The 17245-nt window shown below is 43.2% G+C and overlaps 2 protein-coding genes across 2 annotated transcripts in view; both read right to left on the bottom strand.

Moving 5' to 3' along the window:
* Su(tpl) (Suppressor of Triplolethal) overlaps positions 1 to 17245 on the bottom strand; it is a 252523-nt gene that overhangs the window by 24644 nt on the left and 210634 nt on the right. Inside the window, exons 3-4 of the mRNA XM_076323465.1 lie at positions 3037 to 3161; positions 724 to 840 (exon numbers count right to left, since the gene is read on the bottom strand). Coding sequence (XP_076179580.1) covers positions 724 to 840; positions 3037 to 3161 — 242 coding nt within the window. The remainder of the gene's footprint in view (positions 1 to 723; positions 841 to 3036; positions 3162 to 17245) is intronic.
* Positions 11743 to 14536, bottom strand: LOC143152878 (uncharacterized). Its single transcript, XM_076323467.1, has 2 exons — positions 14010 to 14536; positions 11743 to 13942 (listed from the first exon to the last, which is right to left on the bottom strand). Exons 1-2 carry the CDS (start codon positions 14023 to 14025, stop codon positions 13638 to 13640), a joined length of 321 nt encoding a protein of 106 aa, XP_076179582.1. The 5' UTR covers positions 14026 to 14536; the 3' UTR covers positions 11743 to 13637.

Here is a 17245-nt window from a genome sequence, read left to right as displayed (position 1 = left end):
GTTGAATTTATATTCGGAAAGTGACATTGCCCAGAGACGAACAACAATTTTGTTCGAGATTAATAACATTCAGACCGACGTCCACCTAGAAATCTTGCAACGATGTTGCCGCATTATCGGTTGGAAATTTAATTAAAAATATCTACCGCGCGATTTTAGCTGTTACTTCCACTCGATATTTCGTACAACTGTGAAAGAAAATTGGCGACAGTGAAAAATTGTATCCATTTCGCGCGACGATATTTTAAATAACATCGAATCGAAATGATAGATCGGAGTCAAGGTTACGCGCGTGATTCCACGATAAACGGTCGGTGTGTATCTTTTTGAAATTCCTTCGCGTCGGGAACAGTTTCGTCTAAATCGTAACGTTGATTTCTAGAATTCCGGACTTCGACCTCGCGTTCCGCACGATTCCACCGACTATCACCGCAAACATTGACATTTAATTATCAGAGGATGGCGTCCGACCGCGATATCGCGGTAAACGGTAGGTCAATAAATGGCACGAGAGAGAAGCCTCGACTTGTTTACGAAGGTGGAATTTGCGCACGAGTATGACACGGAATGCGATCGAAATTGTCGAGCGTGGAACGTGGACGATACGAGCGTAAAAGTGTGCTCCTGGTAACGACCGCGTGGAAGAAAAATCGGCCTCCAGTCGTAGGATCGATGGAGCCGAACCGACCGTTCGACGACCGCCTCCTCGAAAGGGTGACTTACCATTTGTTCTTGTTATTCTCCTCGGCGACGGCCATTCGATGCCTGGTTGTCTCGTACACATCGTCGTTCGCTTGTATCCGCATTTTGCACGGCAATGCGCCAAGGCTCTCCAGACTCCTGGACAGGGAAAAAATTACGACGATAAAGAATCCGCCAAGTCGCTGGAACCGATCGCCCTCGGTTCACCGTTTCTGCGCCGACTCGAGCGCGTCTTGAAAATCCAATAACCCCCACCGTGGGGTTAACAGTCTCTTTTTCCATTAATCGGTAGCTCGACGTTCGGGTCAGCTGCCAATTTTACTATTAACACTTCGCGTACCACCGGTGATGATGGATCGTTCTTTTCTTTTATCGATACAATTGTTCACTTTTGTTCGTCGAGCTTATATTTGAAAGGAAACGAAAACGATCGACACGTAGGGTTGTACATAAAAGATGAACGAAAAAGCTCGCTGAATCCGTGAGAGATAAAGAGCTAAAGATTCACGAATCCTGAGTAATCTTTGCCACGGTAAGTCTTTGTAGAGTTACGCGATTCGTCGTGAAATTAATTTATAAGCGAACACCGTATATTCGATCAAACACGAGGAATTTATCTGCCGGAGAATTCTCACCGGGAAATTCACATAATCCCAAAGCGTTTTTTCGATCGACTATTTTTTGATAAAAATATCCCAAATGTACCGCGTATTTTGAATTTTAAAACGCAACGAAAGAATCTAAAGAAATACAAGATCCGTTACGATAGTTTTAAATGTACAAAAATTTATTACCAAGACGGGTTGAAAAAAGTCACGAGTAAGAAAGATTAAGTGAAATTAATACACTGGAATTTTTTTAATCGGCATTGAAAATAGCACGGTTGCTAAAATATTAGGTTAAAGTCATTTCGTTTTTCTTTTTTTTTTGGTGAAAATGAAACACGATTTTTTTAGAGCGTATAAACATTTTATTAAACCGTATATTCTCCATTTTGGAAAACGAAATGACTTTTCGAACAACCCAATACTTTCGTATTGTGTACTCGGTTTTGAAAATTTGTTTCGATAAACGTAAGAGCGACGAGAGTGCTGAATGGAAATTGTAGACGTTGAATATTTGAAATAAACTTATATTCTTCCATGTTCTTGTACTGACTCGAACAGAAACACTTCTCGTTTGTTTCGATAGATGGCGCTCGCTAAACGAAAGTCGAGGGCGATTGCGTTTCGTTCCAACTCGTACACGCAACCGAGTAGTTCATATTTAACGCATACCTTTAAGAAAGTATCGATATCGGTCGCGTATCTTGTTCTTTCGTATTCGTTTCTTCTAATCTATTCTTTGTAAAATAACTACACCTCGTTGAAATTCATCTGATCTTCAATTTACTTTTTCCTCGATCACGAATTAACAAAATTCTTTACCCATAACTTTGTAAAATAACTACACCTCGTTGAAATACATCTAACCTCCAATTTACTTTTCCCTCGATCGCGAATTAACAAAATTCTTTACCCATAACTTGTAAAAGAACGACACCTCGTTGAAATACATCTAACCTCCAATTTACTTTTCCCTCGATCGCGAATTAATAAAATTCTTTACCCATAACTTGTAAAATAAGGACACCCCGTTGAAATCCATCTGATCTTCAATTTACTTTTTCCTCGATCGCGAATTAACAAAATTCTTTACCCATAACTTGTAAAATAAGGACATCCCGTTGAAATCCATCTGATCTTCAATTTACTTTTTCCTCGATCGCGAATTAACAAAATTCTTTACCCATAACTTGTAAAAGAACTACACCTCGTTGAAATCCATCTAACCTCCAATTTACTTTTTCCTCGATCGCGAATTAACAAAATTCTTTACCCATAACTTGTAAAATAACTACACCTCGTTGAAATCCATCTAACCTCCAATTTACTTCTTCCTCGATCGCGAATTAACAAAATTCTTTAAATTATAACTTCGTCGCGTAAATATTACATTTAATATCTTCGATCTACCCGAAAAATAACCAATTGCCCCAGTGGAGGTGTATAAAAATTCCTCCGAGGGTTTGTTCGAAAATAAAAAAAAACGGATAAAAATTGATCGAATCGGATACGCGAAAATCCGAATGGAGAATAATTTCTCGATTAACCGATTTGGTAGAGTAAAGCGACGTGGTAGCGTCGTCTGAAATGTCTCCCAGTCACGAGTTTACTTTGAATCCGTCGCACGGTAAACAGAGGGAAAGAAACCCGTGCTCGAGGATTCGTTACGATAACATCTAGCACGCGGTGGTAGGCGCTGAAAGACAAAGGTGAAAAAGGGGTAACTCACTTGGGGCCGGTCTGCTGGATGCATTCGAAGCCACCCTGAGGACCCTCGATGTCCTGGTTGCCGGAAAGGCTGAACGTGAAGCCTGCCGATCCATGGCTGGATTGCGTGGATGGAAAGGAGAGTTGCTGGAATCAGAACAACCGTCGGTTTACTCTCTATGCGCCTTCATCCCGCTAATAAGGTCGCATTAAATTACGAAACAGCTTGTAGCGTGCCTGCCGTGTACGTGACACGACCCGCCGAGTATATACCTATTCTCGTGTATCTAGAGCCGCGGCTACCTAGCCCCCCGCCGGATATATGGACCCGTACGCGTATATGTATCCCCGTCTGTTCATCTATCTATCTGTTTATCTATACGTCTGAGCCTTTAAGTAGGATCCGTAAGTAGGATGTAATCCTTCCCGAGTTAACATTTTATTCAATGGATCGCGCTTCTTCCCGTTCGCCTAGATCGCTCCTGGCGGCCCATTTAATTCTATTATTCGATCGAAACCGATACGATGATTCTACGCTTCGCCGTAATGGATTCTACGCCTCCGAGTGTTACTGTTTTCTCGCGATTCTAGCAAGACGACCGAATCGAGTCGAACGTTATTATATTTCGAACCGACAAAGATCATGGCGCAATTCCGTCTCGAGTTAACGTTTCATACAGGGGGGGATCTCGCTTTCCGCGTTACCGTTCAATTCTGGATCGCTATTGGCACCGATCTAACACCATTATTCCATCGAAAACGATACGATTGTTCCGTCGGTTACGATACTAGGTTTTACGTCCCGGAGGAAACTAGTCTCGTGAAATTCCAGAAGCGCGATAACGTTGAACGTTATTTTGAACCGGTGATGATAGCGGTGTAATCCTTCCCAAGTTGATATTTTATTCAGAGGGTCTCGTTTCCAGGTTAACGTTCAATCATAGATCGCTCTTGGCGTAGATTTAATTTTCATTGCTGGATAGAAAACCAGAGATCGTTTATCGATGTGGATTCCAAGGTTTCAAATCTTTTCGCGATTCCAGTGGTACTGTTCGATTAAATTGAACAGTATTTTCAATCGACAAGAATTCGATCCTTGGCGTTCGAAGAAGTATATCGGTAACGTTTGGACATAGTTCTATGTTGATATTGGAAAAAATGGCGGAAGAGATTGTTAATTTTGCAACAACGCGATCAACGTCGTACAACCTGGTCTCCCTTGTACGGTTGGAACTACGAGATAACTGGAACGAGGAATGGAAATCTACGGCATTTCCACGTTTGCTATTAATTAGAGACAAATTTGATGCAAGGAATTCTCCGCATAGCCTCTCGGAATAGGATCGAGTTGAAATTTCAAGACTCGAGCACGGTAATACTAGATTCATCCAGACGTATCTTATTCTTCGTTGCACGAATATATTTTATCGACGGATTGCACTTTAATATTCATTCCTCGATGAAAGATAATTCCAATCGCTCCAAAAAAGAAAAAAACTAGTACATTGTCGATATAATTTGTTTACTACAAATTTGGCGAACGAAATCGAAAATATGACCTTCTCGGGGAATTTCACGTACATTTCACGAGAGAAAGAAATCGATCGGAATTGAAGCTTCGTTTCCCAACAAAAGCGTCACGATTTCCGTGCAATTGTACGACGATTCGAACTTTTTAAAAAAAAACCGCGTATCGAGGAAAAAACGTTTCGAGCAGAAAGAAATTTCTTTTCTTTCTTTTTTTCCTTCATTCGGGGCAGCACGATCTAAAAGCACGGGCGTTAGATCGCGACCTTTAGGGAGAGGGGAGAGTCGGTCGTTCCGTGGTGCGCGCGCATCGCACCCGACCCGACATAACCTAAAACGGAATACGTTGAAATTACAATGCGTTCGATTTGCGCGTACACCGAACGCGATTAAAATTTTTCGAGCGCGACGCGTCAAATTACGCCCAAACAACGGTGATTAGAAGCACCGTGTCGAATTACACCAGAGACCGACGTAATTTAACTCCACCGGACGCTGTTTGCCGGCGTCTCGCTCGACCATAATTTCGTTGGATAACAAAGGCTCGCTCTGGCCGGTGGTTATCGGCGCGCTAGATAATCCTCGTGCTCGCTCGCTCGCTCGCTCGCTGGTTCGCTCGTTCGCTCAGCCTTGCACCGAGCGCGCGTGCGAATGCATTTATTCGCCGGCCGCGAAATTGGTCCCGATAAACGTTGCGAAATTGGAGCGAGCATCGAGCGCGAACGTAGCGGCCGTGGAGTTTGCAGAATTAACGTGTATCGCGCGTAATCGAGGCTGGTATATTTGTCGATTACGATCGTCCAATGGCGCGCTAATCCCGCGGCTCGAGACTATCGACGGTTCGAAATTTTTCGATCCTTATCGGTCGCGATTCGCTACGAAAATCGAGCTGACGTTTCACTCGAATCCGATTGCTCGTCGATCGTTAGAAAAAACTTTGGGCAAAGAGTGTACCCAAATTTTTATTTTCAAGTTCGAGACGAGACGAGATTACTATTGGAATTTACTACTATTGCATTACTACTATTGACATTTATTACTATTGGAATTTACCGGTGATGGGTGTAATTAAATTTAAATATCTTCGATATTTCGTTTCTATTGATATTTTGTCTTTGTTCGATTCAGGAAGGTTTGTGGTCTATTCGCTCGGATTCGTAAGATTCATCAGTCGTAGAAAGCAAATGTATCGTAGTTCGCCTTGGTGACGAACTCATCTTTGTATAATAAACATCACGGGCTCGTGGAACCGATAGTGCAGATTAAATAAAGTCTATGTATATATTTTTGGGTGAAGAGTGTCCCGATTGTACGAAAACTTGTGTTTCCAAGTTTGAGATGTGATTAGAGGAGTAACGAAATACTCGAGTATCTATCGGAATGGTTCTAATTGTAGAAACTATATTTTGAGAGCGCGACGGGTCGATGGAGACCCGAGAAACGCATCAGAGTTAAGAAGAAGGTGGGTTTAAGGCACGTTCTCGCGTACGAACGATACGTTCACAGTTAGTCGATCTACATGCGAGGTTAGTTTTTATTCCGAAATTCTCGAGTCATACGAACAACGAATCCGAAAGTTGTCCCAAAGACCAGAGTCCCGTTCGTAAAACGTGTCGCGCGGTGTCCTAGTCGATCGATTAGAACATTTCTCACCAAGTATCGGAGATACAAATTCGATAGATCGAGTTTCGGGTCGAAGGAAAAACTAACGAGAAAGAAACGTTGGTTTTCCTGTGTATCGTTGGTAAATCTTTTCGCGCGGTGTCCTGGTCGATCGATTAGAAAATTTCTCACCAGGTATCGGAGATACAAATTCGATAGATCGAGTTTCGGGTCGAACTAACGAGAAAGAAACGTTGGTTTCCCTGTGTATCGTTGGTAAATCTTTTCGCGAGACGTTCCAAGCGATACCATTATCATCGTCGATTCGCTGAAAAGTTTCACCGCTACACACTTTCAAACACGCGTTGAACGTCTACATCGCGTTATTCGTATTTAAATGCGCATGCCTTAAAAAATGACGCAGCAGTAACCGCAACATTGATGTCATACATATATGCATGACATGAAAGTCAACGTGTCAAAGTTGACCTATCTCAAGCGCCTTAACAGTGTCTCGAAAGAATGCGTGGCTACCGTTCGCGGAAAACAATTTGTAGAAAATCGAAGGAAACGCTACCACGAGAAACCTTTTCGTGTCTGTTCGCGAGTAGGTTCGCGTTCTTGGTACGAAACGGAGAAAATGTCTTTTCCTCGATCGTGGATCGCGCGTTGCATACGTAGGAGAGTGGCTTAAAGAACTTTCGCGCCCCATTAAGAGTCGACGATCGGATGATCATCCAATGTCAGCCGCGAACACCGACCGAACCGAACGTGGCTTGAATTTTTCCAAAACGTCACGCCTCGCATCCGGAGGCCTCCAGACATAATTAACTCGAATAAACCGAGTCGTGAAAGCCTAAAAAGTCTCGATATCGGTTCCGCCACGGGCTAACCCAGACCTTCGTGAAAAAAACTGGCCGTCGAAGGAGGTCAGGGTTATCGCGATTGTCCCCAATTTCCTATAGTTCGCGGCGTCTACATACGCGCAGCAGTAGTGTCGATAAAGCCGAGCAGATTTAATTGCAGACAAGCGAGATTGTTGGCACGCGTTCACTATACGCGGACAGTTTCGAACAAGACGGACCGCCTCGTCGCGATGAAACAGCTATGTGGATAATACACGTCGATGGTGTGTGCACGTCGAATGATCCCCGCTCGTGAACAAAAGTCTATTTTTCGTGCATCGACGAAACGATCGATCTAAACCGTACCATTGAGATTAACAACCGTACGGGGAGACAGTCGGGTCCATTCATCGACAATCGTTGTTTCGTTATTACTCCTTGTTAAGTTTACCTCTTTGATAAGAAATTACGGCGTATCGCGCATCGTTACACAGGATCGGTCTATGAGCACGATTGATCGCTTTTGTCGAGAATAAATTGGAACCATTTACAGTAGGTGTGTCTAGGTTCTGTATTCTTTCTTCTTGTTTTTAGCTACTTGATAAAGAGTACGGAAAATATCGTACATCGTTTTCGTTGAAAATAAATTGGAATAATTTACAGTAGGTGTTGTCCAGGTTGTATATTATTTCTCGTTACTTCTATCTCCTTAATTGGAATTCTACCTTTCCTTAATAGGAAGTTACAGAATATCGTGTACGGTTTTATAGAATCGTTCGGGGTGCATAATATTTTAAAAGAAATATTATTACAATAGTTAGCTTAAAGATATAATTATGTACAGTTTAGTGTGATTTTTTTCATCGAAAATGGGAGAAAAAAATTACGTAAAACCCGGTTTCGAAACGCACTCCGGGAGGGCAGCGATGACTCTGGGAACCGTATTCGATCCAACCACCGAAATCGGTAAAGTTAGAAAACGTAGAAAGTCTCTCCCCTTACAGGGTGTGCAGGGTTGCCGTTACCAGTGCGCGCAGGATTGCCGTTTCTTACGAACACCACGGCGCTCCCAAAACGAGCATATATCGAAATCGTGAGCAAACGCCACGATACTCCTCGACGAGTTTCTCAAACGATATCGCACCGTCAATTAACACGCTCGTTCGAGATAACGTTCGAAATTTTTATCCATGGAAATTCCTGGAAATGACGTTTCGAAAATCAATGTCTCGAAAAAGCTACGAGGGAGAGGTAAATACGAAGCAACTAAATAACGTTGTAAACGTGTTATTGGGTTATTCGGAAAGTCATTTTTTTTTTTTTTTTGTGAAAACGAAACGATTTTTTTAGAGCGTACAAACGTTTCGTTACATTATATCTATTCTCCATTTTGGAAAACGAAACGATACAAATATTGTAACGTACGCGTAACAAAGATATCAATAATAACCGACAATAATAACAGTTCCGGTGATCGTAGTGCAGTTAGTATCTTTGTTGTTTCGTGAGCACACTTTGAGAAACTATGGATCAGAGAGTACAAAGGATTTCGCACACGGTAGTACGGGGATGAAGTAACATCGATCCGTGTACTATGGTTACTCATTTAGGGTACTCGTGCTCGTGTCACGGATCACGGATCGCTGATCCACGAACCGCGGTATTCGATAGGTCAACTGGTTAATGAAAAAATTGGAGAAGGGCGCTGCTCGCTGCTGCTGCATCCGTTCGTGCGGTGGTCCGTGTCTTCGTCGATTTCATACCCGGACTTTCATTATTTTCGTACCTTCCGATAAAGTACTTCTTTGTCACGGTTATCGGAAGAGCTCGATCGTACAACGTGTCTTTGATGTTCTGCCAGACGATCGACTCCGGACAGCCCGATGCTTCGTTTCGATCGTGAACGATGCAATTATAGCTAATTCCAGTTCTCTCTATGACTTTTAAACACGGTATCGTACAGCCTCCAAAGATGGGGGACATTCGTCGATGCAGACCCTAGGCGCAGGTGACAACCCATAATCTCCGCGAGTGTTGCGAAAACGGTTGAACCGATCTTAAACGATCGTAGAAAGCGCATCGAGGCAAAGACGCTGCTTAACTATGCGTCTATAAGGTTATAAACGATTCTGGTCGATCGTTAAGAGGCAAGAACTCGACGAGTCGCAACCGCTGGTCGTCAACGGTGCTTGTACCCGTAGGAGCGGCGTGTTTAGGTACTTCGATACACGGGAGCCATAAATCTAACCGGTAGTCCTTGTACAATCGGTATTAACCGGCGAAACTTTGGATCAGAAATGACATAGAATTACGTACATGCTTTCGCGGCTGGTACGGAGGGAAATATTCTCGCGTCGATGTTTAACGAAATAATTCCTCGGTGGAATTACTTTGTAACTGTCTATCGTTGGGGAAGTTGCGTTACCGTGAAACACGCGTGTAACCGATTCAACCGATCGAAGCGCGGAGGATCAACGCGTAAACTTTCTACGAATGTTTTCTATTCTACGAGGGATTCGACGTACGGGAATAATAAAAGGAGAACACAAAATATAGAAAACGGAAGCTGGTACGTAATAACTCCCATTCGATCGAAACGTCGATGCAATTCTATTGTTCGTATTTTCATCGCGGTTCGATCGTCGCGGAGCTACCGCCGCGTATACAAAGAAAAATATTCCCAAAGAATCGTTTCCGGTGTCTCGAAAGCAACCGCGTCGATTTTTCATTCCCCGCTCGGGTGAAATCCGGTACGGTGACCTCGGGGGCCTTCCCCGTTTACGGTCCGTGATATTTCCACCGAAAATTAAAAAGATTTCGCTGCACCCGATGAAAAATTCTATGCATCCGGTAGTAGCTGCAGCCGCGCCAAGATTTCCCACGTGTGTCACGGGTTTCATCGCGCGCTCTTAATTAATTAACAAACTGGTGCGCGCTCGACGATCGAGAACGTTCACCTTTCGACCTTCGTGCAGCGATCGGTCGCGCGTGTGTCGAAAAATTAAATTTCGAAAAGAAAAAGAATTTTTTTCAAAAAAAAGAAAATATACCGAGTAGTACGTGATTCACCGGTGTTCTTTATCGGGCAAAGATCGACGCGCCCGGAAAGATCGAATCGATCCTCGACGGTGCTACCGATCGAGGATACGAGCAACCCCCGGAGGCTCGGTAATGACACACCTCGACGCGTTTCCGAATAATATTTTGCCAGTTGCACATGCGTCGCGCGAAAATAACGAGCCGTGCACCGTCCCACCGTCGACGCGAAAATAAATCTCTTTTGCTCGTGTCGGCCGCTGGACCGTATGATTAAGGCCCGCGAAAGCGGGTTATGGCGGACGCATGTGCAACGAAGGTCGGCCGCAGCGAGAAACCTCGTTTCGAGCATCGAGGGGATGGCGGTGAGCGTTGTGCAGCATCCGGTTGCGCGTACCGGACGTCGAAACGGCAAATGGTCCGGGACGAAACCCGCTTACGGAAACTTTTCGACGTTCCATCCTGATACCCCCGCAAGCCCCGTCTCGATGATGAAAATCTACGAGACCCGGGGCGAACCATCCGCGAAACACTGTGTCTTCGCGGAGAGCGCGAGAATTATTTGTACACGTAGACGTGGGTTACCACAGGGTGGGGGTGTGTTCGAGAATTTGTATCGGAAAGGGCGTGACCTCGAATTTTCAGATACGGTGGGGAACGACAGCTTGAGAGTATCTGCACGATGAGAGAATTATGTAACGAAAGTAGTCTCTCTGGTGCGGTGTCTATCTACGACTAGCTACTTTTGCATTTTTTTTTATGTGTATATTAAAAGTTCGTGTTCGTGCAAACTGTACGAACTGTACGATTTAAATGTAATTAATTTATATCGCGTAGAAAACTATTTTTGTTCGAGAATTTAGATCGGGAAGATCGCGACGCTGAATTTTGAGATATAATGGGGAAACGACAGCTTGAGAGTATCTGCACGATAAGAGAATTATGTTACAGACGTAGTCTCTCTCGTGTGGTGTCTACCCACGACAACTTTTGTATATTTTTTTATGTGTATACTAAAAGTTTGTGTTCGTGCAAACTGTACGAACTGTACGATTTAAATGTAATTAATTTATATCGCGTAGAAAACTATTTTTGTTCGGGAATTTAGATCGGGAAGATCGTGACGTTGAATTTTGAGATACAATAGGGGAATGATAGTTTGCGATGCGAGTATCTACACGATGAGAGAATTATGTAACGAACCTGGTCTCTTTCGTGTAGTGTCTATCTACGACTAGCTATTTTTGTATTTTTTTTTTTATGTGTATACTAAAAATTTGTGTTCGAAACTAAAGTATAATTATGTTGTATAGAAAATTTGGATGGAGGAGGGCGTGACGTTGAATTTTGAGATACAATAGGAGAATGATAGTTTGCGATGCAAGTATCTACACGATGAGAGAATTATGTAACGAAATTAGTCTCTCTCGTGTAGTGTCTATCTACAACTAGCTACTTTTGCACATTTTTTATGTAAATACTAAAAATTTGTGCCCATAAGTAAAATATAATTAAATTCTATTATATAAGAAACTATATTTGTTTTAGAATTTAAATCGGGAAGGGCGTGAGGTCGAATTTCGAGATAGGGCAGGGGAACGACAGTTTGCAAAGCAAATATCTGTACGATGAAAGAATTGTCGTATGAGAAAATATTTTTCTTCGAGAATGTGAATCAACAGGACTTTAACGTCGAATTTTTTACGGGCAGGGAGAAAGGCAGCTTTCAAAGCGAGTACCTGTACCTTAGGAGAATTATACGGAGATTTTAATTGGAGAATTTTTATAGAATTTTTATCTGGGCTATTCTCGACGATGTTTACCGATACGCTAAACTCGAGGTGGTATATAAAATTAGACCCTCGTGGAAGCAAGCTGCCAAATTTCCTCGCCACCCATTACACGGCCAGAGAAGGCTGGAAACGCCCAACCCTCTTGGTCAGCTTGGCCGGATACTTATGATCGGTGTGATATACTCGGGTCAATAACTCGAGGTGTGTACAGACTCGTAATCGAGGCAGCACCCATGGGAATATTGGGGCGGTGAGAGACCGAATCTGGGAAATCTGTGCTGCGCGCTTTCTCGATCGTGGCTGCATGAATCTTCTAGCAGGGAGATCATTAAATAATTCACTCGTGTTCTGTGTTCGTACCACAAAGTTATGGAATTAACAGCGAGAAAGTGTTCGCGCGATATATTTAACGCGTTGATCGTCAGAGCGAACGATTCGAGTTTAGAATGTTCTTTATTTTTCTTTCTTTTTTAAGTACAATACTCGTCAAGTTTGAAATGTCGTTAATGAAGCTTTTTACATTAGAATCGAGAAATTATACACCGATGAAAAAAAAAACGAATCCAGAATAACGTATTAATTATCGCAGTTACTGTATCGTCCCGAATTTACGTACGTTAAATATTGTTCGTATAATATCTGTTAGAAAATGGGATAAAAATATGAATTGGCGCGAATTCAAAAGTAATACATATTCATAATGCACGATTTTCCATTTCGGTAACGCGAGTGACTTGTCTTTACTCGCCAAAAATGTTGAACAGAAGGTGCATTATCGCCAATTGCGTAAACTTTTTCGTGTATTTTTGCTTTTACAATTGCATCGCACAATTCCTTGTTATACAATCGCGTCACAGCGTTATAAATACACAGTCGTCGATACCGGTGCGCAGCATTCGACGCATAAAGGCGTGCAAGCAAGTCTTGTCCGCGTTACTGGAGTAGAAAATTGCAAATTGTACCGAGAAGCTTGATTCAAGAACCGATGTTTCACGAGCAGTTTTAGTCCCGTTTCGCGAATACCGTACGTTTCTAAAATACCGAATACTACGTTTTCGCTAAATTACACGCGTGACGTTCACCATTGCTACGTGACAAATTAATCGCTACGTACCGTGATATATTCTTCAACGGTTTACGATATACGTTTAAAATTTTCAGAGCAGACTTACTCCTCGACTGTTATTTTGTAAATATTTCAAATTCTTTCGCTCAAAGTCCGTACATAGCCACTATCATCGCCACGAGACGAGACATTTGATATTTTATCAAATTCCACTCGCAAAAATTTCGATAAACTCGATAATTACTCCTCCTCGCATTTACGAGTGCCATTTTCAAAACAGTTTAATCCATTCGTTCAAAGTCCCCGTACACCCGTCGCTATTGCCACGAGGTAAATTATTCGTTACTCGAAATTTTGTCCGATACGTAACCCTAAACATTCGATAATTACTTTCTCATTTTCTCGAGTACCATTTATAAAACCACTCTTCACCCTCTGTGGTATCCACCGCAACGTTCCAACGAAATAAACGAAAAACTTTCAATTAGAGGGAAGCCCGCGTATCTCGTCGGTGAATTTTTCTTTTTTTTTTAATCGCGATCGTATGCATTCGTCCGTCCAATGTACACAATGCGTTTCCATTATAAACGGTCCTCGGTTTCGCGGCGGTATTTTTTCCCGCGGTTCACGGACACGGGGGCGGCGGGGGTTGCTGGCAAGAAATCCAGTTTCCATGCTTTCGAGAATTACCGCCCGCGCGTACAAACAAGAGCGGCGGCGCGGTCGTTTTTCGCCGATTGAATTTCATCGAAAGTCAGCCAACCACGACCGTGGTTGTATTTCGCAACGTCGAATGGTACCTCTGCCAGTTCGCGTGGCTCCCTCTTTGTCCTTTCTCTTCCTCGATTCCCGCGAAATCCTTTCTTCGTTCCCCTCTCGTCGGTAAACGCCTTCCATTGACATTTCGGAATCGGTCGACGACGGACCGACGAGATTTTTCGCTCGACGAGTCGAATGCACCGATATTGCAATCGATCGCCAGATGCATCCTCGTCACCGGGAAGACGATGGCTGCGCGACCTTCGCGGTGCATCGCCGTTTGGAAACCGACGATGGCCGCTGAAACGATCGAGAAAACGATCGAGAAAACGATCGACAATGTACGAGCCTCGCGAGACGAACTTACCGATCCGTGCTTCCATTTTCGAAACGATGGAACGACGTATTCTCTAAGAAGTCGATTACATCCTTTTCAATGCAATAATCATTTCGAGGCGATGGAACGACGCATTCCTTCCGAAGTGAAATGTATCCTTTTCGAAATAATAATTCCGAGCCGATGGAACGATGCATTTCCCCTTACCTCGTCGAAATCGAACGTATCCTTTTTCAAGCAATAATGTTACAGTCTTTGGAACGACGCATTCCTTCCGAAGTGAAATGTATCCTTTTCGAAATAATAATTCCGAGCCGATGGAACGATGCATTTCCCCTTACCTCGTCGAAATCGAACGTATCCTTTTTCAAGCAATAATGTTACAGTCTTTGAAACGATCGACGAAACGATCGAAGGAACGATCGACGAAACCCCATAGTCTCGAGAACAGAGTAGCCGTAAGAAGATATCCACTTTTTCGAAGCTCCGGAGCAACGACTATCCTTTCACTTATCGAGGTACAATGTATCCTTTTTGAAATAATAATAGTAGCTAGAACGATCGAAGGAAGGATCGATCGAACGCGAATCACGGGAACAGGGTTACCGACAGTACCCCCTTATTTGAGACCAGAGAACGTACATTCTTTTCCCTTATCGAAGTCGAACGTATCCTTTTTGAAATAATGATAAGTTCAGCTACCGGAACAACGATCGAAGAAACGATCGATGGAGCGCGAACCCCGGGAATAGGGTTACCAACCGTAACCTTTTTGAAATAATAACGTCATTTCGATGATCGATGACACAGCTCACCGCGCAAGAAGAAAATGTAGAGAGCGATGCAAATAACGAGCCTCGACCGCTATTATCTCGACGACCTGCAATGGTACAGAGTCACGAGGGACGAACAAAATGAGGATAATTAAAATAACAAAGAAGATAGATCTACAACACGGAAAATAAAAAGGCAAAAATACAAAAGAAAACAAAAATGCAAGTAGAGCATTTCACGCGCACCGTTTTCTTACGATCCACGTAACGATCGTTTAAACTCCACAAGGAAGTTGGGTAAAAATGATACATCGAAAACCACGACAATTTATTCTCAATGTTCGCACCGTTGCGCACTTATCGAGACAATCTCTTCCGTTGGTTCGTTTCGTGACTCCGATATACGAACGAAAACACCGTACGACGATGTCCCGATGTGTCCACGCGTTAGCTCTCGAGATCTATTTTCTAATTGAAGATTGATTTCGGATCTTCGCGGAACAAGGGACAACGAAATGCTCATTTCGTCCTCGAGTGTTTCATTCCGAAGAAATCGATACGCACGGCCGTGTTTTCGTTCGACGAATCGGAGCCGTACGCGCGGAAACTCGTATCGAAAATCGTAATCGACGACCGCTTGCGAAACGCTCGTTGTCCGCATGACGGTGCAGCGAGTTCAACTTGCATCGGGGCAAAAGGATAGCTTTCGATAATTTAACGCCGTGGCGGCTCAACCAGGACGCTTGTGTTCGTTTTCTTTCGCCCAGGACGAAACCGGTCCTGTCGCGGACGCCGAGTGACGAAACGACTGACAAATACGCCATCGTCGATCGACGGTCGCGTGATTACGACAGAGTTACAATTCGGTATGTTGATATTTGAATTCAACGAACAACCACGCCGAGACCGACCGAACGTCTTCGGAACGTTTTGTAATCGTTTCGACTTGGAACTGTATTTGGAACCGTCGGTTAAACGCTGCTGGATGTTTGCGCAAACACGTGATGTAACGCGTCTTGAAACCTACGAGAGATTACGAGAGATTCTGGGATTTAGCGTCCTTTGGCCGCGAGATACGGCGACGTTAATACTACCTTGATCAAAAAGTTTTAGGACTTTATTCATAAAATCAAAAATACAAATTTATTCGTCCAAATCGATATGGTCCCCTTCAAAGTAGTCCCCATTGACTGCAATGCACTTGCGCCAGCGCTTGATCCAATCCTCGAAACACCGCTGGTACTCAATTTTCGGTATGTCCATCAGAGCCGTCTTCGATTTTGTCATGACCTCCTCTCGGGTACTGTAACGCGTTCCGCGAAGCGGTTTTTTAATTCGGTTGAACAGAAAAAAGTCGCAGGGAGCCAGATCTGGTGAATTTGAAGGCTGCTGGATAGTGTTCGTGTTGTTTTTCGTCAAAAACTCGCGGATAAGGATCGCATTGTGCGCCGGTGCGTTATCGTGGTGCAAAATCCACGAGTTGTTTGCCCACAAATCTGGCCTTTTTTGACGAATTCACTAACCAAAACGTCTTGAACGGATCCATAAGCAATGTTCAAGTCCTCTGCCAGCTCTCTGATGGTCAATTTGCGGTTTTCGGACAACATTTCTTGAATTTTATCGATGTTTTCATCGGTTTTCGACGTTGTCGGCCTGCCACTGCGTTTGTCATCCTCGACCGACTCACGACCACTTCTGAAGCGTTCGTGCCATCGAAAAACATTTGATCTCGAAAGAGTATCGTTGCCGAAACACTTCTCCAACATATCCAAGGTCTGCGGACCGTTAAATCCGTTTTTTACACAAAATTTAATGCAAACTCGTTGATGCTCAAATGATGCCATTTTCAAAATCGAAGACACGAACAAAGGAGATGTGCTCAGTACAACGTAACTTTTACAAATATCAAGCTATGATGCTGAAATTGGAAGGAAGTGTTAATGACAGATATGGTAACCTAACAAAAAAAAAAAGAAACAATCGGGTGATTGACAGCGACACACGGGGGACAGTCCTAAAACTTTTTGATCAAGGTAGTAGACGAACGAAATTCGAACCCTTGAAAGGAGTGTCGTTGGTTCGTTACCTGTATCGTTTGGTAAATAAGTATTTTTTACGATATGGAGGTAAGTTGTGGAATATTTTGGGGATTCTCGAAGAATTGAAACGAGAAACGAACGTGTTTTTACCAACGAAATTCGAACCCCAACGGAGTGTCGTTGGTTCGTTACCTGTATCGTTTGGTAAATAAGTATTTTGTACGATATGGAAGTAAGTTGTGGAATATTTTGGGGATTCTCGAAGAATTGAAACGAGAAACGAACGTGTTTTTACCAACGAAATTCGAACCCCAACGGAGTGTCGTTGGTTCGTTACCTGTATCCTTTGGTAAATAAGTATTTTGTACGATATGGAAGTAAGTTGTGGAATATTTTGGGGATTCTCGAAGAATTGAAACGAGAAACGAACGTGTTTTTACCAACGAAATTCAAA

Source organism: Ptiloglossa arizonensis, chromosome 11 (genome assembly GCF_051014685.1).
Source record: "Ptiloglossa arizonensis isolate GNS036 chromosome 11, iyPtiAriz1_principal, whole genome shotgun sequence".
In the NCBI taxonomy this organism is placed as follows: domain Eukaryota; kingdom Metazoa; phylum Arthropoda; class Insecta; order Hymenoptera; family Colletidae; genus Ptiloglossa; species Ptiloglossa arizonensis.
This window is presented reverse-complemented; position numbering and strand designations above follow the sequence as displayed.